Source organism: Genypterus blacodes, unplaced genomic scaffold (assembly GCF_046128005.1).
Source record: "Genypterus blacodes isolate CSIRO-AG114 ecotype Tasmania unplaced genomic scaffold, CSIRO-AGI_Gbla_v1 ptg000055l_1, whole genome shotgun sequence".
Taxonomy (NCBI): Eukaryota; Metazoa; Chordata; class Actinopteri; order Ophidiiformes; family Ophidiidae; genus Genypterus; species Genypterus blacodes.
The window spans coordinates 1,313,300-1,334,845 of NW_027466867.1; the positions used below are offsets into that span (position 1 = coordinate 1,313,300).

Below are 21,546 nucleotides of genomic sequence, written 5' to 3' on the forward strand. Positions count from 1 at the left end.
TCACGGCTGTCAACCAGTTCAGTTCAGTTGGAACAGTTCAGTTCGAAACACTCTGAAGAAAAGATTCCAAAACTGTACGACAGAGAACGTGCTTCACTGCAAGAACATTCCAAAACTATTTTAATTCCTCATGAAAACGGTACCACACTCTCTGTCATGAGAGGGTCTGCAAGCCAAACACCACAAGGGTGTGTGTTTTGCTTTGTTTGAATGAATTTCAGTTTTACGGACCCACAACATCAGTGCACGGCTGTCAGTAGTCACTGTAACCAAAAAATCCCGGGTCGGTAAACCGAAAAACTGAAAAACTTAACCGAAAAATTTCCAAAGATAAGATCAACGCCAACACCATCGTCCTCACAACTGAGCTCGACAAAAATCATGGAAGTACTCCGAGAAATATTTTGTGCCTTCGTGCGCCGCGCTCTGACGTCGCTCAGAAATACTGCTCACGGCGAGAGAGGACCAATAGGGATTAACGTGGACCCTTTCATCGTTTCCGTTCGTATTGATGTCCTCGCCCTCGTCCGGGTTGTTATTGAGAAACTCATTACCATAATCGGGATGTGATTGTCACGGTCGGTCTCTTGTGTTACTTCCGGTTTGATTTTTGAAATTCTGTCTTGTCCATGTTCCTGGTGTCTTTACTTCCTACCCCCGTGTGTTTCCCATTATTGTGATTATCTGTCTTCTCTAATGTGATGCACCTGTGTCTCTTTGTCTCCTCCCCTGTCTGGTGTGTATATGTACCCCTGTGTTCTTTATCTGAACTTACGTCTGTTACCTTATGTTACTTCTGATACTTTTGTTACTTCTGCTACCCTAGGTTCCTGATTACCCTCCCTGTTTCCCGTTTCCTCGTGTCCTCAATGGCAGTATCTCCCTCTTTGATTCCTAGTGGTTTCCCTGTGCGCTCGACCCCGGACCTTCGCCTGAATCTGACCTCGCCTCCCGTCTGCAGCCCTCGGACTTACGCCTGCCCTGACCTCGTCTCTTGCCACCTGCCCACGGATTACCCTGCCTGTCCCCGACACTGCCTTTTGCCTGCTCCCTTGGATACTTTTGCCCTGTCTTAATAAAGACTTGTATTTCCTGTGAATCTGCGCTTGGGGCCTCTGTTCTACAAACCGTGACAGTGATGTGTATCAAACACACACCAGCCCGACGGACACACCAAAACTGATCACCAAACTTGCAGATCTTGGCATCACAGCTCCCACCTGCAACTGGTTACTGGACTTCCTGACCAACAGATCCCAACATGTACAGTCAGACCACCACTGCTCTTCCACCCTCACCCTAAACACCTGCGTCCCACAAGGCTGTGTGTTGAGCCCGTTCCTCTACTCCCTCTCCACCCACGACTGCAGACCTGGACATATACCAATCAAGTTTGCGAACGACACAACGGTGAGTGGCCTCATCACAAACAACGATGAGTCGGCCTATGGGGAGGAGGTGGATCTCCTGGCTACGTGGTGCGACGGCAACAACCTGCTGCTCAACACCACAAAGACCAAGGAGCTCATTGTGGACTTCAGGAAGAATGCTGACACTCATCTACCCATCCACATCAACTGTGCGGCAGTGGAGCTTATGACCAGCTTTAAATTCCTGGGGATCCACATCTCACAGGACCTAACCTGGACAACCAACTGCTCCTATCTGGTCAAGAAGGCTCACCAGCGCCTTTTTTTCCGGAGGACTCTGAGGGAAAACCACCTCTCTTCAGAGATCCTGGTGAACTTTTACCGCTGCACCATCGAGAGCATCCTGACCAACTGCATTACAGCTTGGTACGGGAACTGCTCCGTAGCTGACAGGAAGGCGCTGCAGAATGTGGTGAAAACCGCCCAACGCATCGCTGGAGCCCCACTTTCCTGCTGATGTTTATTAAACTTGTTTATGAAATGTTTATTGAACAAATGATACAGAAGTTTGGTTCATTAAATTCAAATATTGTCAAGCAGCCGTGCATAATGTTATAAGATAATGGGTAGAAAGTCCATACAATAGGGGAACAACTGACCACTTGACCTTCCATCACTCACACTCCGGAGTGTTGGAGTCACAGTGGCACAGTTGCGCAGGTGAGGGGCGCTTCTTTAGCGCACTTGCAGGCGACGGCGCACTTGCCGGTGAAAATCACGGACGGCACCTGGCCGCCCGTCATAGTCTCTCTATCTTCCTTTTATGTTTTGGCCTGTAAGTTTTGAACTCTAACTCATGAAATCAAAATTAAATGAAACCCGGGTTTCTCTTTGATTATTTTTGCTTCTCGTACAATTTTTGCATCAATTGTCACAAAAGTTCACACGCAGAATGTACGGTTTTGTCATATTACTTTGAACCAATAAACTTTGCATCCGGTTTTCACAGAGAGAGCCAGCATTGGAGGAACACTGGGCTATGGCGGAGGTATGGGCTCTCTGACTTTCATTGGCTAGTCACATTTCTGTCCTATGTAGTCACTCTGTTTAGTGAACGAATGAAAAATCCATCCTACCTTGACCATTGTAGGGACCGGCCTGCGCACTGTAGCCTGCAACACAGACAGTTACATTTGAATACAATTATGGTTCAGTGTATGCAAGTGTGTGTGTGTGTGTGTGTTTGTGTGTGTCATTGTACACACATTGCATATGCACCATAACCTGAGGTACACATTGATGTATGCAATTCATTTGTGTGTGAGAAATGCAGTGTGTGTGAGACGTTGTGAAGGTATGTTGGATTTACCGTTGGAGTTAGCGCCGCCTCCATTGGGCAAAACTGGATTCCCTCCATGAGAAGGAACTGGGAATACACACAGAACTTGATGTAAATGCACAAACAGGGATCCCAACATGCCGAGCAAAGCACGTTACAGCTTAAACACACCTTGAGGTCTGACGTCGTGTCCATTAGAGACGCCAGCTGCTCCTCCGTAGCCTGAAAAAGAAGAGGATACTTCATGTTTGTGGTATTCTTCAACTTAATGTTTGAACATAGTGATGAACTGCAGTCTGGCTAAAATAAAGTTGATACTTGTATAAGGTGGTTTTACCTTTCAAGCCTCCTCCATTGGTCACACCAGCTGCAGCACCATACCCTTCAAATGAAAGACAGGACAAGTCACAGAATGTTTGAGTTCTTGACCCGGGAACCCAAGAAGACATTCATGGTTTTCTTCCAAAACGTTTTATTTTTATTTATGGTGAATTTACCTTTCGTGTTTCTTCCGTTGGTCCCACCTGCACCGTAACCTGACACACACACATCAGACATGCGGTGAGAAGACATTCAGAGAATGGTGTGGAACTATGACGGTGTGGAGACAGATTTACCATTAGGATTTGCTCCATTGACACCCAAAGCCCCGGCAGCTGGCCCGTAACCTGTTAAGTGCAACATTAAGAAAGTTAAATTCTCATTAGTGTGTAGATTCATTTCACATGAATATTCTCTCACTGACCTAATCCTTTGGTGGGGTATCCTCCATATCCATTCTGCCTGCCCAGCCCCTGACCCACACCTGGGAAAAAAGAAATAAAAAATGAATACATTAAAATGTTTCTAAGAAGACAGGAGTTCATGGTTGAATACATTTTCTGCCTGCAGTTGTTTACCTTTGGACGGCATCAGCATTCTTCCTAGGCCTCTTCCATTCTGGTGTTTCATTCCTGCAATAAAAGCCGATTTGGCTCGAGTTAAAAATGCATCAAAGCTGTGATGTTTGCATTCCACTAAGAAAGAAGAAAATGTCAATATGAGGCGATTCACCATTGAGTTGTGGTCCATGTCCATTGTGTCCATTGTGTCCGTTGTGTCCGTTGTGTCCGTTGTGTCCATTGGAGACTCCGGCTGCAGCACCATAACCTTAACACACAAGACATTTACGGTGTTTATATAGAGACACAATTTAGAAGGTTTCACATTAACATACCACAGATAAGATAGGACCATTAACAATAATGAACCTTTTAATTTGAATCTCTGTGCCACTAAACACATGAATCTAAAAATGATCTCAAAGGTCGCTGGTTTAATCCTTATCGGATTGAACAATGTGCGTATCTCATCTTCTAATCTACAGGGAAGAAGTCGTCATCAATGCTTCCCCCTGTGAGTCGGCACTTTGGGCCCAGTGCTTCCATTCAAAACGTTTCCTCAGTCACTCCAGAGCTGAATGGAGTGACTGTGTACACGCAGTAAAACCATTCTCTTCCCCTCTCACAGCGGGATGTCAAATTTAGACTCCTGCTGCCACCAAAGCCAAGCAGCCTTTGATTCCCTTAAACGCAGAGCGCCGCTAAAGGGAAGAGAGAATGTATAGCCACTTCGCATCGTCACAAGAAAACTTGGTCGGGGGCCAAACACACTTAAAGAGTCAAACAGCCGGCGTTGCTAAGATTTTCCCTCATTTCCAATTCAACATCATCGTTTGAAATTTGACAAGCAAACACGAGCATCTGCAGGACGTTGGTCTCCTCTCTTCTTCACTCAGAAGCTTCTAGGATCCAGGAGGAGAAGCCACAAAGACTGCTAGAGCGGCATTTTAAAGACTTTTTGGAAATAATACAGAATCTAAAGATGTTCAGGAGAAATAACTTTGATTTCCTGTCACATTTTTGTCATCGAGTCAATTCAGACCTGAGTCAGTTCTTAGATTTAACCTTTCATTCACACCATTACACAGACAAAAAGCTATATTTTACACATCCACATGGATCCACAACACTAACTATACAAGATATAAACCATGTGGTGACATAATTCCATGATTTAGTTCTTTATTTGTAGTATTTCCTCCCTAATCCCTTCAATAGAATGAAAGATTTCAATCAAAAACAGCTTCTTTCCATCAAACAATAAACCAGAAGGTAGAAACGCTTAAATTCTACAAGACTACAAGGTTTAAATTGACAGGTTTCCATGAATGCTCACATTTCTTTTTAGGGGGATCATTACTTTGTATGGCTGCTGAACCTTTCATGTATGTTCTTATCACACAGACAAGTTGGAACCTCATTTTCCATACATCTGGGCCTTCATATCTGCTGTCACTCACCTCCCATGTGCGCCGCCTGCACCAGACAAAAGATCACGGCACCCTGGAGAAGAAGTCGTCCCAACATCATGGACCTGAGGTAGAAGCCCAGAGCGCCTCAGAGTACAGCAGCAGGAGAATCGGGAGACGGTGCGGAGTGGGCGCACGGCCGGTTTCAGAGGGTCTAATATAGGCGCCCCTCCTCTCTGCACCTCTGCTTCTCAGAGATGCGTCCCCCCTGTCCCCCCCCCCCCCCCTCCTTGTTGAGACAGAAACCCCACAGCGTACACACACCAACTGAATAATTGGGCACTTAAAGTACATTAACACTCCAGAGAGAGAGAGTGGAGCAAAGAGAGGGAGCTCAGCAGATTGGACATTGAGTGATTGGCGGAGGTTTGAATAAACGAAGAAAGCCATTGCCAGTGAATTCTGAGGGACCAAACGGTTGTTTAGCACAGCTTTGTGATAACGATGACCTCTGACATCCGACCGTCATCTCAGACTCCTAGATGTTCTTCACATGCAGAATCTCACACAGCTAATTAAAGCATTTCGCCCTGGAAACGGTGATTCACTCTTTTTAATGTCATGCAGTGTTGCAAATTAGAAGTAAATGTGTGGAAACAAGATGCTCTTTATTGTAAAGAACTCACTAAGGATGAGATATCAAAGACATTAACAGAGATGACCAATGTTTCCTACGCATATTCAACTACAAATCAGCATTTCTCCTTCCTCCTGAAGCCAATTTAACACCTGATAAATGGAAAATGTCAGGTTTGGCCTCTCCTCCCCCTTTGAGCACATCCCGTCTTCATGCTCTCAGCTGTCAGTAAGAGTGGTCCCTTGTATATTCAAAGGGGGAAGAAGAGATATCTCACCTTTAACATAGATTCCTCACCCAAAGTCCAAATCCTCTTCTTATGGGGGTCAAGGAGAGGTTAACATCTCACCGCCTCACCCAGCCAGACCTCTCACACACTTGGCGGCAGGATCAGTGCGCACATCTGCTGCCACCAACAAACTTAGAACTCAAGTTGAACATCTTGAAATACACAAACTGGAAATAGGAGTTAGTTGGCAGTTACTGTATTAACTGGCAACTAACTCTGCTTTTAATGATGTTAGATACTCTGAATGATGCGTTTAAAGACATGTGGTGTTTTTGCATCGTCAACACATCACTGTCAGCTTTGCATCCTCATACGTGTGACTGAAGAACAATCTGTCAGCTGCTGGCAGCTAAGAAGCTACAGCCTCATTTCTCTAAGGTTCTAAATGACAGCAGGGGAAAAGAAAATGTTTAGTTTGACTTTATAAGCTGGATTTTATTAAGTTTGTGATCGTTTGTGTCCTACCTGTTTGTCTCTATAGGAATGTCACACAGTGGCGTTTAAAGACAGAAGAGGCTTCAAGACAGAAACGGCCATCAGGAAAAACAGGAAATCTGCATTTTCAGCTGAGATTTGATCCATTTGAAAAGCTTCCTTTGCCATTTTGCACATTTAAGGCGGTGAAATGCTGCAGCAAACCTGAAGCTAAACACAAATGTGTGACAATGTGTAATTTACAAACAGCTGAGCTCTTTTAAAGATTTTTTTTTATTTATGTTGCAAGTGCTCTACAAGGGTGAAATATAAATGATTCCTGTTTCCAAATGAAAAGGACAAATACAAATCTCTTTACAACTGAAACATCTAAGATGGAAAATACAAATACATCATATTTAGTATCACTGTACATGTATACACAATGCATGCAGTTTGCAAAAAAAAAACAAAAAAAAAAATTTTTGCATGGCTACTATTGATGTGTCGCAGCTAAATGTCACATTTAACTGGCCACTGCTTTAATGAACATATAAGTTTAGCTGTACAATCATAAATTACTATACAATCCTCCTCAGCGCGGTCGCCAGTAACGGATCCAACACATTTCACAAACGATAAGCAATGCAGAAATGAGCGGTTGGTCGAAGCAACTCATGAAATGTCAAACACTTTGAATAAAAAAGTTTAGATTTGTAATTTTTTTTTTAGAAAGAACTCACACGGACGCAGCCTAATGGAGACCAAAGAGAGGAAAGGAAAAGGCTCAGATAAAGGAAATAAGAGGGAAACAGTTTGAGACAGTGAAAAGAACGTGAGGGAGGGGGAGGGAGGGGGGAGGGGCTAAAGGAATAAGAGTTTACAATACTTTACACCGCTTATGTTGCAATGAACACTGAAGGGGTTTGGTCAGCGCTGTGCTTCTGCTCACATCACTCGTTCACCACAACATCGTCATCAGCTTAACGTCTTTCTTTACGGCCCAGGTTATGATGGGAGAGCCAGGCATCCGGTCGCAGACCTGAATGAATAAATGTATGACAAACTCGTGATACAAGGGTCCCGGCCGGCCAACTGACCGAACACGGGATGAAATGGAGATGATGTACTCACTCCATGTTGCTTTTCAGCTGATGGATGGTGCGCTTGTCCAGGTAGCGGCAGAAGAGAGTGAGCAGGTTGGAGGGCAGAAGCAGCGGCTCCACAAGGGAACACTGGGACAGCTGACCCGCCACCTGGAATATTGTGTCCGTCCTGTAGGGGGCAGTCACGTTCATGTCAACATGTCAAAACACTCAAAAACCGGACATTCACCTTAAACTCTTTTGTGCAACATTAGATGTCAAACTCCCCACCAGGTCTCAAAGTCACCGATGCTGGGCTCCAGAGGGACGCCGGAGGACAGCAGCTTCTCTCCTTGTGACAGGAGGGCGTACAGTAAAGACACTCCAAACTGAAAGGAGGAACAAAAGCTCAACACGAGTCCAACAAAAAAGCAAAAACGTCACCAAATTAAAGCACAAACGACAGACGGGACTGACTTTGTTCTGGCACGCTTGTGTGAGGGACTCGTGTGTTGTTAGAGACTCGGAGGACGTCAGGTCTTTGAGGACCTGAATGAGCTGACTGAAGGTCAGACCTCCAATCACACTTTGGAGCGGAGAGTAAAGCACTGGAAGGGCCTGAAAGGTGAAATGTAAAGATGACGCTCGCAGCTCTGAAACACTGACAAGATCCATTTCCTTTGTGGTACCCAGAAACCATTGCGGCCCTACCTCATCTGCGTCTCTATTCATCAGCGCGGGTAAATTCGTGGTCACAATGTGCAGGATGTTCTGCGCTGCGTCGCGGCTCAGGGACGGCAGAAGACGAGCGAGTAACTTTTTGCCTTTTGAGACCAGCAGGAAAGGGAGAAACTCTCCACCTGAATCTCTACAGCAGAACACACCAGAGAGCTTCACACTCAAATGTCACGCATCAGTCAAACATCCTCATTTCTTGCAAGAGGCAGTTGAAATCTAAGCAAACATGAGGGACTCACTGGGGGTCGTGTTGTTTGAGCTGAGCGTAGATGTGCTCTATTTTGCTCTGGATCTTCTCCGACAACGTCCGCTTGTCCGCTTCAGCCGAGACGGTGGCCTTCATCCTCTCCGTCTCCTCTACCTCCAACAGAACTACAAACAACTGCGGGAAAAGAACAGGTGTGACTGCTGGAATGTGGGGGGGAGGGGAACAAACTTAATCTGACTGAACTCATAACTAATGCACCTTTTCAACTTTGCTCAGGACCTCTAATCTCTGCCGTCTGGTGTCCTTCTGCTCCTGTAATGTGGAAAAGCCAGAGTTGTGATCGGGTTTTAAGACGTCAAAGACTTCATATAAGGTGTATGATGTCGTCACCTCAAGTGGACCCTGAGCTTGGACCGCGTTCACAGCACCGATGGCCCGACGAGGCGAGTAACACGTCGACACGGCAACTTGACCCAGAGAGCCTTCGATGTGCACCACTGGAAGAGCAAAGAGAGACCTGGTGGGTAAAAGCAAAGCGCCTCAGGCCGGGTGAAGGGCTTCCTCACGTGGAGCACAGCTGGAAGGTGATACCTGACGTGTAGGAATCCGTTTTGGTGATGTAAGGCGTGGTGAGCTTGGGCGGCTCCCTCTTGCCCCGGATGCCCAGCTCCTCCTCGGCCAGCTTGGCTTCTATCCGTCGATAGTACTCCTGCCAACGCCACCAGAGGTCAGAACAGTTTGGCCCCAAAAATGGCCGACATGAATCAGTCAGAGACCTCAGCGCTCACCTGGTAATAGTAATCATCCAGGTACGGATTCTCACTTTGCAGCTGGATCATCTGTAGCTTGATGATCCACTCCTTCTCCTTGGAGGTCATGAGGTCACAGTAAGGGTCCCAGCTCTCTGCTTTTCTATAAGTGGGTCGTATATTCCTGTTGTATAAACTCATTCCCATCTCTTAGTGAGAATCTATCTGGAAGTCTTGACATTATTCCGGACTAACCTTTGGAACAGACGCTGTTTTTGACTCAGAAGCCTCTTGTGTTGTGGGTGAAGCTGTGTGACCGGACCAGGGTACCTGTGGGACACATGCAGAGACTTGAAAGCACCGTGATGCATTCAAGGTTTGATGAGATTACACAATACTTTCACAATGTGCTTATATGTACAAATAGTCAAAGTGTTAAGGCAGCAAATATAAATATAGCTAATCACTGCATATGTGTTACGATGTTCCTACAGTGAGCCGGCGGCACAATGAGGCAATATTCTGATGGAAACGTATGAATGTGGCCGGAGCAGCAGGTGTTTTATGCACTCATGAGGGACGGACACGGCCAAGTCATAAATACACTCCATACTCAGACGTCACTGACAAATATTTCAGACCGCAGAGCAAACATGTCTGACAGGCGCACGGCGAGACCACACACACCTGAGCGGCTGCACTGGATTAGCCGAGGGGCTGTAAAAGGGGGATGGCCTGGGCGAGTTGGCACCGAATCGAAGTTGCATCATCTTGGGAGTCAGAGACTGCGGAGTGGAGGGGCAGCAGGGGCGATTCAAGGGGAACATAAAGGCCCCGGGCTGATGAGGAAGAAAATATTTCATCGGGGAAATGCAAAGGGAATTCTGTCAAATTTTCCTCAGGATACAGAAAAGGGTGGGATTTATTAGGGAACGGACCTGATTGTAACGCTGACGTGGGGTTAAGGGCTGACGAGAGAAGATGGGCGATCCGGGCATCATGTGCATCTGTGAGAGAGAGAGAGAGAGAGAGAGAGGGGGGAAGGTGAGAGGCCAAACCAGATGTGCTGGCTCAAACTTTAGGATGAAGAGTAAATTGAGTGCTCCACCGGCGAGGGGACCCTTTGGTCGAAGGCTCTTCTACAGTAGGGCCCTCTTGGCGGGCCTCTCCTGCCCCTGAAGGAAGACACAGGATATGGCAAGTCCAGGAAGTTGGAGTTCACGTGATGACCTCTGCCCCTGTGGCCATTGATCACACAGAGTATCGCACTATCCTAAGAGAACAGGATGAGATAGACAGACAACTACCTTCAGGAATGTGCCGTCAAGCACACAAAATGCACTTTTAGTGAGATTAACCTGAAGTATCGATCCGGGGATTTGCCTGTTCTTTCTGTAAGACCTTCCAAACAACTATTTGAAATATAGAAGTGGAAACAGAGGGAGGTCGTTACGAATGGCAGGACTAAAACCAGATGAACTGTCAGTCGAAGTGCATACTCACCTCATCTTCAAAGGTTTCCCAGGCCATGGTGCTCCCACAGTCCACTATGGCACTGTCCAGACTCTAAAGACAGAAAGGGGAAGATGCAAATTGAGCCAACGAAACAGAAGCTGAGCAGTGTGCCCCCCTGCCCCCTTCTCTCTATCTCTCTCCCCACCTTGAGGCTCGGCCGGCCCTCCACTATCCTCATAACGGCCGGGTCTTCGAACATCTGGCCCCTGCCCAGCCCTCTCCTCGGTCCCCTCCCTCGGCCTCGCTGCCCCACCGGTGCCCGGGGCAAATACTGAGGCTTCTGTCTTGGAGCAGGGGGGGAGCAGAGTTTGGTGGACAGCTGTTTGGGGTCTGGAGGCAGCAGCGGTGGAGATGGCGGTGGTGGTGTGGGAGTGGATGGAGGCAGATCGCCTCCAAACTCAAGTCGAGCTCCTTTAGGCTCCTCTGCAGTCCAATGTGCATCCAGCTCTAAACATAGACATGTTTCAGATTCACCACTTCAAAAAGTGAGCGAGCAGATCTTAACACGACTGACAACTACTCACCCATCCCAAACGTTTCTTCATTGTAGAAGTCGATCTCCGCGTCTTCCTCGGCCATGGCCTGCAGGAGCCCGCAGTCCATGTTGGCTCCATCCTCCCCGTCGCTCCACTGATCTCCGTTCTCCGGCCATTGAGGCTCAGGCGAGGTCTCAGCCTGCAACATAAAAGTCAAAACACATTCAAGTAGCTGTGTCACATGCAGGGAAGTAACTCAGTAAATTAAATTAATCTGTTTTTATTGGAGACTTCCTAATTTCACTGCATTACATCTGAGACAAAACTGTACCATTTACCTCCATTGTATTGTTTTTAAAACCATGGAATCACAAAAGGAAGCATGGAAGAAACATAACCAAACTTGGAGATGCAAAGTTTCACATCCTGTATCTGATGTTTAGGTTATTATTTCATACATATACATACTCTTGCACTATCATTTTAACTCTTTATAAAAACAGAAATGCGTCAATTTTGGACCACGTTGCGCGCCCCAGACCGCAGCTTCTCCAAACAAACCATATTCACACTGAAAACACTCATTAATTAATTAATAATCATAACCGGTGGGCCGCTGACTTACCTGTTGCTGCTCTGAATCACTCATATTCTGTGTATTGTGAGTGTTTAAACTTTAAACACGTGAAGCTGGCGGCTCCCGGTGACTCTGTCGGTTCGATTACCTGCTTTGAGCTCGTCACACACCGGCCGAGGCTCGTTAACCGTTAAATGATCTCACCTGTGCGTGCTGACGTCATCGCAGCTGTCCCTCGTCTTTTTTTTTTGATGAAAAATCAGGCAACTTTTTGATTCAGTAAATGTTTAAACTTACTTATACTCACATCTATTGTTCTTCTTCCAAATGCTGCAGAACACACGCGCGCGCGCAAACACACACACACACACACTCAGTCCGCACTGCCTCGATTTTATGGTCTCGAGTCTAGTTTATATGGAAAAGTGAGAGAGCAGTGACACCTAGTGGTCAAATGCTAAACTACATTTCTTTATGTTTTTACAATTTGTTTTACTTGATACGGAGTTACACTTTTTGGAAAATACTACTTTCTTACTTTAAGTAAGGTGAACACATACAACGCTGATTTTTTTCTGTGTTAATCATTTCATTCATTCATCTGTGCAACTGGAAAAAAAGTGTTTACCTTTATTTTATTCTTTGGATCCGTTCTCAGAAATTGCATAGAGCAGTGGTGAATGAATAATGCAAAATATTTGGCATTAAAACAAATATATGGTAGCTTGATCTGTTATAAAAACATATATAGCAGTCATAATACAATATATAAGTGCAGTTGCAGTGACACTTTGATACTTTTTGCAATATTAAGCAAATATATTAAAAGGGGATTTCCTTCATTGACACAATACATTTCCTCTGAATGCATCATTACTTTCTCTACCTTTTTGCAAGATAATTCAATTGTCAGTATTCAATTTGAATCAGCACAGTATGTAAAAACTACATACATGGACATTCCATTCTAAATTCACTAAAAAAAAATCATTGTTTTGGATTCTATGTTGTTTTCTTCTTCATCTAAACTCTTCCAGCCCAGAAAGAGACCAGCTCCACCCTCACTCTTCCTCCCACAGTAAACAAACTCTTTGAGAATATAGAGTCATGTAGCTTCTTCACATGGTGACCTCAGGAGAAACACATAAGGGGGGTTGTCAAAGTCCTGGTGTGTCTTCAGCCAAAGAGTTTGATGAAGCAGGGGTGGCAGTAGGGTTTGTTCTCCTGCTCCTTGAAGCAGCCTTTGCTCAGCGGCTTGAGACAGAAGTGACACACCAGGTGGTGGGGGTGAAATTTGGCCCCCATGGCGGTAACGCAGCGGCCCAGGATCGGCTGCTGGCAGGCGTGGCAGACGCTGCCGCGGGACTGGTGGTAGTGAGCCTCACACAGGGGCTTACCCTCGTGTTCGAAGAAGCTGCCGTTAACAAAGGGGGTGTAACACTCCTGGAGATGAGACGAGAGAGAGAGTGTGAGAGAGGAGTAAGATTTAGTTACAACGCTATAAACTTAACAAGAGCAATACACACATATAACACGACAGGGGTCAAACCCCAGTCTGTCCCCCTTCTTCACAAACATTTGTACAATGTAACAGTTCATGCAATGGAAGCAGCTCAAAGACCCACAGACACTCACCCGACATACAAAGCACTGTGGGTGCCAGAGGGCGTTGAGGGCTGAGATGTAGTTTTCCAGGATGGGCTGGCTGCAGCCTTGACAGCGCGACGCAAACAGAGTCAGGAAACACTGCTGGCAGTACTGCTGACCCTCACGATCATGGAAACCTGCAGGAGACAAGGTGGCGGTTTGGGTTAGATGCTGTCTGTCTGTGGCTCTACCAGCAGGGGGCTCCAGTCTGCCTATAAACCAGTACATCTGACCATGTGCCCTGTATTGGTGAGTTGAGATGTGTGCCTGTTACCTTCCTCTCCAAACGCTCGGCTGCACTTGACACAACAGAAACACTCGGGATGCCAATTCTTGTCCAGAGCAGTGACCATTTTCTAAAAAGAAATAAGAAATAAAGCGCTTTAGTTGGTCTTAGATACAACTCTCAGCTTGATTTCGGCTGTCAGCTTCCTCACGTTCAGTATGGGCTTGTTGCATTGTGCACAGTGCGGGGAGAAGAGGGTGAAGTAGTCTGACTCGCAGTATTGCCGTCCGTCCTTCTCAAAGAAGTTGCGACTGCCCAGCTCCGTCTCACACTCTGTGCACACAAAGTGCTCTGGGTGCCAAACCTTCCCGAGCGCGGTCACCACCTGCAGGAGGGAACAATCAGTCCACAGGTTTACAGGGAGGTTTGCTTCCTGTCCTGTGGGAGGAAGCTGAGGTTGACGCCAGCATTTCCTGTCGTGGAATTATTGCTGACATTAAACTGCTAAGCCGCAGCAATAATTTTTTATTAAAGGTGATAAACATTGACAACGTTCTTGCCAGCGCAGCTTTAAGGAGCCATTTTGAAGAGGCTATCATGATTATGTGTTTCTGACCTCTTAATCATTTCAGGGGAAACTGCTGCAGTAAACATATGTGGGATGAAAGATGAGCCCTGACTCACACATCCTCCTTACCTGTCCCACTACGGGCTTCTGGCAGGCTGAGCAGGTTCCCTTGGAGGACGTCTGAACTCCTTGTCGGGTCAGATCTGATTGGAGGAGCCCCAGCATGCTGTCCAATGAGCCGCCGGACGAGGCCTGCGGGGGGGTGGCGGCCTGGGGCTGAGGCTGCGGCTGGGGAGGCGTCGTGACAACGGGACTGACGGGCGCAGCGACTGGCTACCAGAGCAGAGAGAGGACAGATGATGGAGTCTGCAGTCACAAAGTCAACTTTCAGGGAGTGTGAGGCCTTGTAGGAGCAGATAGTGTGTATGTGTGTGTATGTGACCTCATGTCTAACAAATTCATATCTGTGTGTAGGAATTTGGCAATAGATCAATCATCAGAACATGTTGATATCTGTCCCATCTTTTGGTGAACTTCCACTTTAAAACTATTCCCATAACCCTGCACAGCTGGACTGCAGGCATAGATGGAAGCAAATACACGTATAATGAGAGATTCCCTTCCTTTGCTGGCTGAACAGCTGGATTAGAGGCCGTATGTAGATCTGTAACTGTGACTTAAAATGTTCTGAATCTATTTTTGTTGCTGGAAAATATCTGCACGACCGGTTTTCGTCTCCAGGCCGTATGTGGTGACTGATCTATCCCACGATACGGGCGCTGTGGTCAGGATGTTACAGCGTGAGTGTGGTCGCCATGGAGTCCAGAGGAAGTTCTCGTGACTTCACCGTGAATCAAAGTAAGCGGTCAGATCTTCAGTGTGCTTTTAGGTTTAAATGTTCTTATTTTCAGGTGTGCAGTTGTGAAGACGGACTCTTACTGTGCTCTGGACCCTGAAGTCTGACAGGGAGGCCATGAGTTTGTCCAATTCCAGTGTGGCTGAGGTCGCTGAAGGCTTCGCAGAGCTGCAACGCAAGAAATCGAAAATTAACACACACACACACACCATTTCATGACACAAAATTACACAAAATGACTTTGTTTGTGTACCTGGAGGAGGAGGCTGTGCTCTTATCCTTCATCTTCTCCCTCTCATCCTTCTTAGTGGAAGGGAACTGAGCCAGGATCTCATCTGAAAGCAAAGAACAAACAGGTTAACCGCTGAGTTCAACACACCCACACACACACACACAGACAGACACACACACACACACACACACACACACCAACCTGTGATGTTGAACTGGGTAGCGTTCAGCTCCTGTAGCAAGTGATCCAGTTCACTCAGACCTCCACCCAGCAGCGAGGAAGAGGAGAAGGCCGGAGGAGGGTCTGCCGTGCGGGGGGAACGTGGCTTACACACCGTGCTGTGAGACGAATGGGGACACCGTCAATGTCCGGCAGAGTCAAGAATGAACACAGTCCACGTTATAATACATCCTGTCCAAGGGTTTAAGCTTCTCGCTGGCCTTCACCAGAGGAGTTACCTGTAGAGTTTGTCCGGGTTGGAGTTCTGAGAGGACTTCATTGCAGCAGAAACAGTCTGAGAGACAGAGCAAGAGAGAGACAACTGACATTTATAACCAGAGAAAGAGAATCCACATTTAAGAATACATTTACAGGGGAAATCTGAGTTTTGAGTCAGAACCATGATGGGGTAAAAGTGGCACAGTTCCATTTCTACCTGCTGGGGTGTGTAAGCGGGCGGCGGTGGTCGGGGCTGGGCGGGATCCTGAACGGCAGTGTCGGCTTCTATGGGGGGGTCAGAGGTGAGAAGGACCGGGCATCGAGCTAAAGGAGAGCTTGTGTTCTCCAGATCGGCAAGGAGGGCGTCTGGAATCGGGAGAGAAACGGGACAGAATTCCCCAAAATCAACATGAAGGTAGTGGAAGCGTGGTTGGAGTTATGATTGAAGTTTAGTGTCAGACTTTTGTACATTTATGCCTCTAACTTGTGCTGTTATTAATGGGTTAAGAAGCGTACATAGAGGTTAGAACCCATGCAATGCAGTTAAAAAGACAAATGGAGGACAGACACAGGACAGACACAGGACAGATGAGTAAACGAGTCAGTGACAAGCAGCCTGAGAGACATAAATACAATCACATGCTCAGACTGTTACGTACCAAACACAACAATACGAGGACTGAGAGGGTAGTTAAGTGGCTCAGGCACTCCTGAAGAGAGACAGACAAGTCGGCGTGACCAACACAGCAGCAACAGCAAACCAGACCCACATGTACGAGACACGGAGGACAACGAGCGTCCACCATAGGAGACAGGAAAGTCAGAATGGGCGTCATAATCCTGAGATACATAACAACAAAGCACATGAACATTTCTGCAGTTATAATCTAAGGCATGCCAGACCAGAGAGGAAGGAGAGGAGGAAGAGTGTTTGGCAACTGATATAAAGAAAAAAAACACTTCAGCCACCCCACACCTTCTAACACACACACACACACGCACACACACACACAAGTGGAAGCTGTCCAGAAACAGAACTGGCTCACGAGCAATACGATTTACAGCTGGATGACATCATCGTGTGTAACAAGGTTCTTAACGTGTGAGTAAGAGACAAAAAGGAGAGCGGGTACAAAGCTGGTTAGACGCAAGTTTAGGCTCAGGCTGCTTTTTAGACAGAATCTCTTGAATACTGGAACCTAAAACCACACTAACAACATACTTTGGGTCATGAAATCAAAACAAGCGTCTCTACTTTAACAAAGAAAAGGGAATAAAACAACAAACAACTTCTTTTCTGTTTTCTCTTATTTTGTTGCCGTTTTCCCTTGGGGGGAAGTTCTGTTTGTAACTGGATCTGTGTTCCGTCTCAAACATCTGTGCCGCTGCTGCTGCTGCCTGGTGGCTGAGCGGTACAGACGTGTCAGACCTTAACATGTCTACTTCACACCGCCTGTGTTGGTCCTGCGGTCACTTCTGTTCCTGGTGATTCACACTTCTGGTACGACTGTGTGGTAAAAAGTCTTGAGCTCAACGTCCCTGCTCTCCTCCCAGCTGTGTATCTCCCTCACACACACACACATACTCAGACAGACTCAACTGCTCATATAAGGAGCTGAACGTCTCTCAATGGGAATTATGACCATATTTAGAGTTGCCTGTCAACTTGTTTGTGTTGGCCATAGGCCTCGCTTACAAGTGGCCTCTAACCGAAGGCCTCGCCAGATCCAATACATAAACTTACAACATTGTTGGACAACAGAATTACACCGAATGTCCCAAACATGGCCACTCAGCCTCAGTCATCCAGCCGCTCAGTCTCACTGTGTGCAATCCAATCCAGATGTGCTCGGCTTCCTCCGAGCCATTCCTCCCTGTAAACGCTTGAGAAATTTAACAATTCAGAGACGGACGATGAGAAAACATTTCTAGAAGAAGCTAAACCGTTTGTTCTGTCTGACCGGGGGGAGAAAGACCTTCTATTTTCTCTGAACTCTGCGGCTTTTTCCCAAATAGCACAGTGGCCCTGCAGCTATTTCAGGGCTTCTCCAAACTGAGCCATTCCTGAAAACAAAGAAGCGGCCGCTGGGAACGCTGTTTTAGGGGAAACGACAAGGCGTAGAAACAACTCCATGCACATCTGGATCAGAGAGCAAAGACAGAAGGAGTCATGTCCCCCCCTGGCTGATGGACACACAGGGCCCCCTTTCACGTCCCCCACAGCCTTCAAAATGGAAGACACTCAGTCAAACATTATGTGGCTTTGTTTCTGTCTGAATAGTCAATATTAATAGACCAGCAGGCCGACTGTGGACCTCTTTAGATCTAATTAACAAGAGCTGATTGGATTTGCAGGACATGCATGAGATCCTGAGTGGCGTTCAGGAGCAGCAGCAGCAGCAGCAGCAGCTCTTGTGTTACCTGTATGAGTGTGTGTGTGTGCATGTGTGTGGTCTCTCAACGAGTGAAGAAAACAGCAGAGATGCATCAAGTTGTCCTGACAAATTCACCTTCTTTGCCCTTTCCTGTATATCTCATGTTACTGTGGAGGAAAGTGTGAGGAAATGTGTGTATCTGCGGTTTGATCATTGTTTCCCTTCTCCTTTAAAAATGTTCATAGCTCCACTGGCTTCCTTACATTTCTCCTCGACGCTTCCTCGTGAAAAAAAAGCAGAAACACAGTCAAGCAGGAAAAGGCAGAATAAACATCCCTCCTCCCCTTTGCTTAAGGATAAGTGAACATTGCATACATACCCAGGTCGTCCATGATCGTCTCGGCGGAGTGTTTTCCTCTTAATTGGATCAAACACAGACGTGGGCAGCATTTATAAGTAGGGATGGATGTGGATCAAAGCCCGCAACATAGACCGCGTCGGTGTGGGGGCTATTGTCTGCCTCGGTCCGGGTAATAACTTCTAGGATACCGTTATCCGCCGAGGAGGAGGAGAAGGAGGAAGAGGAGGCGGAGGAAGAGGAGGGCGTCCCGTTTCTTTTTCCTCTACGACTCTCTTCCTGTGTAATGCGAGGCGTAGTTAAGTGAATGTGGTTCCAAAAGCCGCATTCCCCCGGACACAAGACGTCATCCCAGACATTCCTAGTCCATATTTGGGAGAGGAAAATTAAGGATTCAGAGGCGGGAAACGGCGCGAGAGAGAGAGAGAGAGAGAGAGAGAGAGAGAGAGAGAGAGAGAGAGTGTGTGTGTGTTTAAAGTGCGTCCTTCAGAGGAAACACAACATTTACAGGACAGCAGCTCTGTGGAAAAGGAGATACGGAGAGAGCCGCGTGCGTGCCTGCGTGTATCAGTCAGTCTGCAGCCGTTGTCCACATTCAACAACACACACGATCAACCAACTGGGTAAAAAACGAAACAGCAAAACTTTAATCAAGCTCACAGTTACAGGGTGTGTATATGAAGGTGTCACGTGTGTGTGTGTCTGTATACTCAGTAACACTCCTCGTGCTCTTTGTTTCCCCTTTGTTCTGTGTGGAGCCGCAGACACACTCAGTAAATGTACAATAGAAACAGAAGAATCAGACCCAGTGAGTTATCTAATGAACTTTTATCTGTTTCAGTGAAAATAAACTCTTTGATCTTGTTCATGCAGTTTGCCAATCCAGACATCAGAATCCTTGAACCCATGCAGTTTAACTCAAAGAACACTGTGACACACAACTATGCCCTCCACTTTTCCAAAGTTTTTAATATAATAATAACAACTACAATAGCATAAGTCTCTCATACACACACACACACAGTCACTCACGCACAGACACATATATTCATATTCACACACACACACACACACACACACACACACACACACACACACACACACACACACACACACACACACACACACACACACACACACACACACACACACACACACACACACACACACACACACACACTCTCCAATCCAACCACCTCACTCATTCCTTAAGTTTGAGCCAGTTGGTGTGTAAGAGCAAAGTCAAAGGAGCAGAATCATGAGATGTGGAAATCATAGACACAAAAACAAACAGATGTGTGAATGGCGCTGGGCAGATGTTGGGATGAGGCTTGGTTACCTACAACATCTCCATCCATCAACCGAATTTATATTACAGGTCCTCCACCCCCCGCTACTTTTTGCTTCTGTTAAAAGGACACACACACACAAACACGCACACTTCCTGTCATTCTCTCTCCTCCCCTCCCTCCCTCCCTCACTGCCATCACTGCACTGCCTGTTCGTTGGCGGTGCTGCCAGAGTCCTGTGGCTTCATCACGTCGGGGAGTTCGGGGGGGCTGGAGAAGGCCTCGACGTGCAGCTGCTCAAACATCTCATCTGGAGGGGGCGGAAGAGACGAGAAACAGTTAAAACCGATCTGTTAATGTTCAGTCAATCATGTAAAAATCCACGAGAGACGAAGAAGAGAAGGAGCACAGGACACAATGATCATTTATGTCAAGTAGGAACTGAACGCTCCTGCTCTGACTTCTGTTATTTTTGTTGCTATATTTACATCTCATTCTATTCTAGATGCAACAACCAAAAGTGACCTATTTCTATAGTTCACATGTGTCAAAATAAGGCAATAATATCTCCAATGTATCTTCGATGATGACATCATGAGGAGCAAACGTACCACTGATGCGGAAAGCCAGACCGATTGTAGCCGGGGCCTGTGGTCTGGCAGTCTGATTGGTGAAGCCAGAGTCACCCAGAGTCTTGCTGTCATCTAGTAACTGGTCATCCTAAGAAACGAGGGTTTAAAATGTCATAGAATATCATTTATAACAACAACAGCGACAAACAAGCAAGCGTCGAATAACCAGGAGGGAGGACGAGGCTCAGTTTCTTCCACGACTCACTTTGTAGAGGCGCTGCTCCTCTGGTGGTCTCTTTAGAATCCCCTCCACAATACGCTTCAGCTCGTAGACTGTGGTGGACTCCTTGGCGTCTGTGAAGATTGTGGTCTTGTGACGCCGGATCATTAAGAAGACGTCCTGAAAGACAGAGGGGCTTGATTAGATCAGAGCAAAGGTGAGAGATCCTGCAGCTGGACTAGTTAGATCTGGAGGAAGGGGTGTTTAAGTTGTTACAAATTCCAAAAACTATAACTTCAGACCTGTTAGGTCAACAAAACAAACCCACAATCTGTATAATAATAAACTCCCTGTGTTAATTTGACTTAAAGTGACCAGCAGCAGGCCCAAAGAACACCTTTAGGACTGTTAAATGTTTATAACATATTACTCAACTCAAGAAAGGATCGTCTTGTTAAGGCGTAGTAGAGGAAATTCGGTTGTTTTGCCAGTCAAGCAAGATTTCCCGGTTATAGAAGCAAACAGTTACCAAGAGAAGTACCTTCTTTCATTGATCCGCAAGCAAGTAGGAAGCTACGAGCTACTAATGGCAGCTGGAGTTAGCTTTTAGCTCACATTTAAGCCCTTAAAACAGTCAAAAGTGGTCCCGACAGTTAAATTAGTAGATATTGTGGCGCTGACACATGCAGGACATTTGAGTCGCGCTGACTCGACATATTTAGGTTGGAAGGCTAATGTTACATCACGACCATGGTTAGCTACAAAGCTAAGCTACCTCGCTAACTGCAACCTCTCGTTATAGAGGAGAGCGAAGCTAACTGCTAACTTAGCCGAGCAGAAAACACAAGCCGAAATTAACAACCAATAAAATCCAGCCCGCGTTACTTGCGATAATAATACACTCGAACAAATCGCGTACGTTTCGTATTTAGAAAACAAACTCAATAAATCGTTCGATAGTTACCATTTCAAGTGGTCAGCTAGCTAGCCAGTAGCAGCCCTCTGTGTTGTATAGCAGAACCCAGACTGCACTGCGGCTGCGCAAATACTACGTAATACACGTAAGGTTTACTTATTC

At 46.4% G+C, this 21,546-nt stretch overlaps 3 protein-coding genes across 4 annotated transcripts; all 3 read right to left on the bottom strand.

Annotated features, from left to right (window-relative positions):
• Positions 1–7,347: 7,347 nt before the first annotated feature.
• On the bottom strand, positions 7,348–11,759 carry patl2 (PAT1 homolog 2). Its single transcript, XM_076152285.1, has 19 exons — positions 11,736–11,759; positions 11,159–11,309; positions 10,780–11,081; positions 10,623–10,685; positions 10,478–10,531; positions 10,228–10,392; positions 10,058–10,126; positions 9,807–9,958; positions 9,375–9,449; positions 9,159–9,282; positions 8,962–9,079; positions 8,761–8,867; positions 8,629–8,682; positions 8,402–8,544; positions 8,136–8,292; positions 7,902–8,042; positions 7,716–7,813; positions 7,474–7,614; positions 7,348–7,381 (listed from the first exon to the last, which is right to left on the bottom strand). Exons 1-19 carry the CDS (start codon positions 11,757–11,759, stop codon positions 7,348–7,350), a joined length of 2,172 nt encoding a protein of 723 aa, XP_076008400.1.
• Positions 11,760–12,294: 535 nt separating this feature from the next.
• LOC143001700 (transforming growth factor beta-1-induced transcript 1 protein-like) lies at positions 12,295–18,786 on the bottom strand. 2 transcript variants are annotated; one of them, XM_076151428.1, is made up of 12 exons: positions 18,409–18,786; positions 16,314–16,364; positions 15,872–16,020; positions 15,675–15,730; positions 15,418–15,554; positions 15,238–15,319; positions 15,068–15,152; positions 14,258–14,461; positions 13,772–13,945; positions 13,609–13,690; positions 13,323–13,471; positions 12,295–13,130 (listed from the first exon to the last, which is right to left on the bottom strand). In XM_076151428.1, exons 1-12 carry the CDS (start codon positions 18,419–18,421, stop codon positions 12,864–12,866), a joined length of 1,449 nt encoding a protein of 482 aa, XP_076007543.1. In that variant the 5' UTR covers positions 18,422–18,786; the 3' UTR covers positions 12,295–12,863. The 2 variants fall into 2 exon arrangements, with proteins under 2 accessions (XP_076007543.1, XP_076007544.1); XM_076151429.1 differs by lacking the exon at positions 16,314–16,364.
• A 221-nt stretch (positions 18,787–19,007) lies between these two features.
• LOC143001824 (elongin-B-like) lies at positions 19,008–21,528 on the bottom strand. Its single transcript, XM_076151647.1, has 4 exons — positions 21,433–21,528; positions 20,514–20,648; positions 20,288–20,396; positions 19,008–19,986 (listed from the first exon to the last, which is right to left on the bottom strand). The coding sequence occupies exons 1-4, from the start codon at positions 21,433–21,435 to the stop codon at positions 19,874–19,876; spliced, it is 360 nt and encodes a 119-aa protein (XP_076007762.1). The 5' UTR covers positions 21,436–21,528; the 3' UTR covers positions 19,008–19,873.
• Between the last annotated feature and the right edge of the window lie 18 nt (positions 21,529–21,546).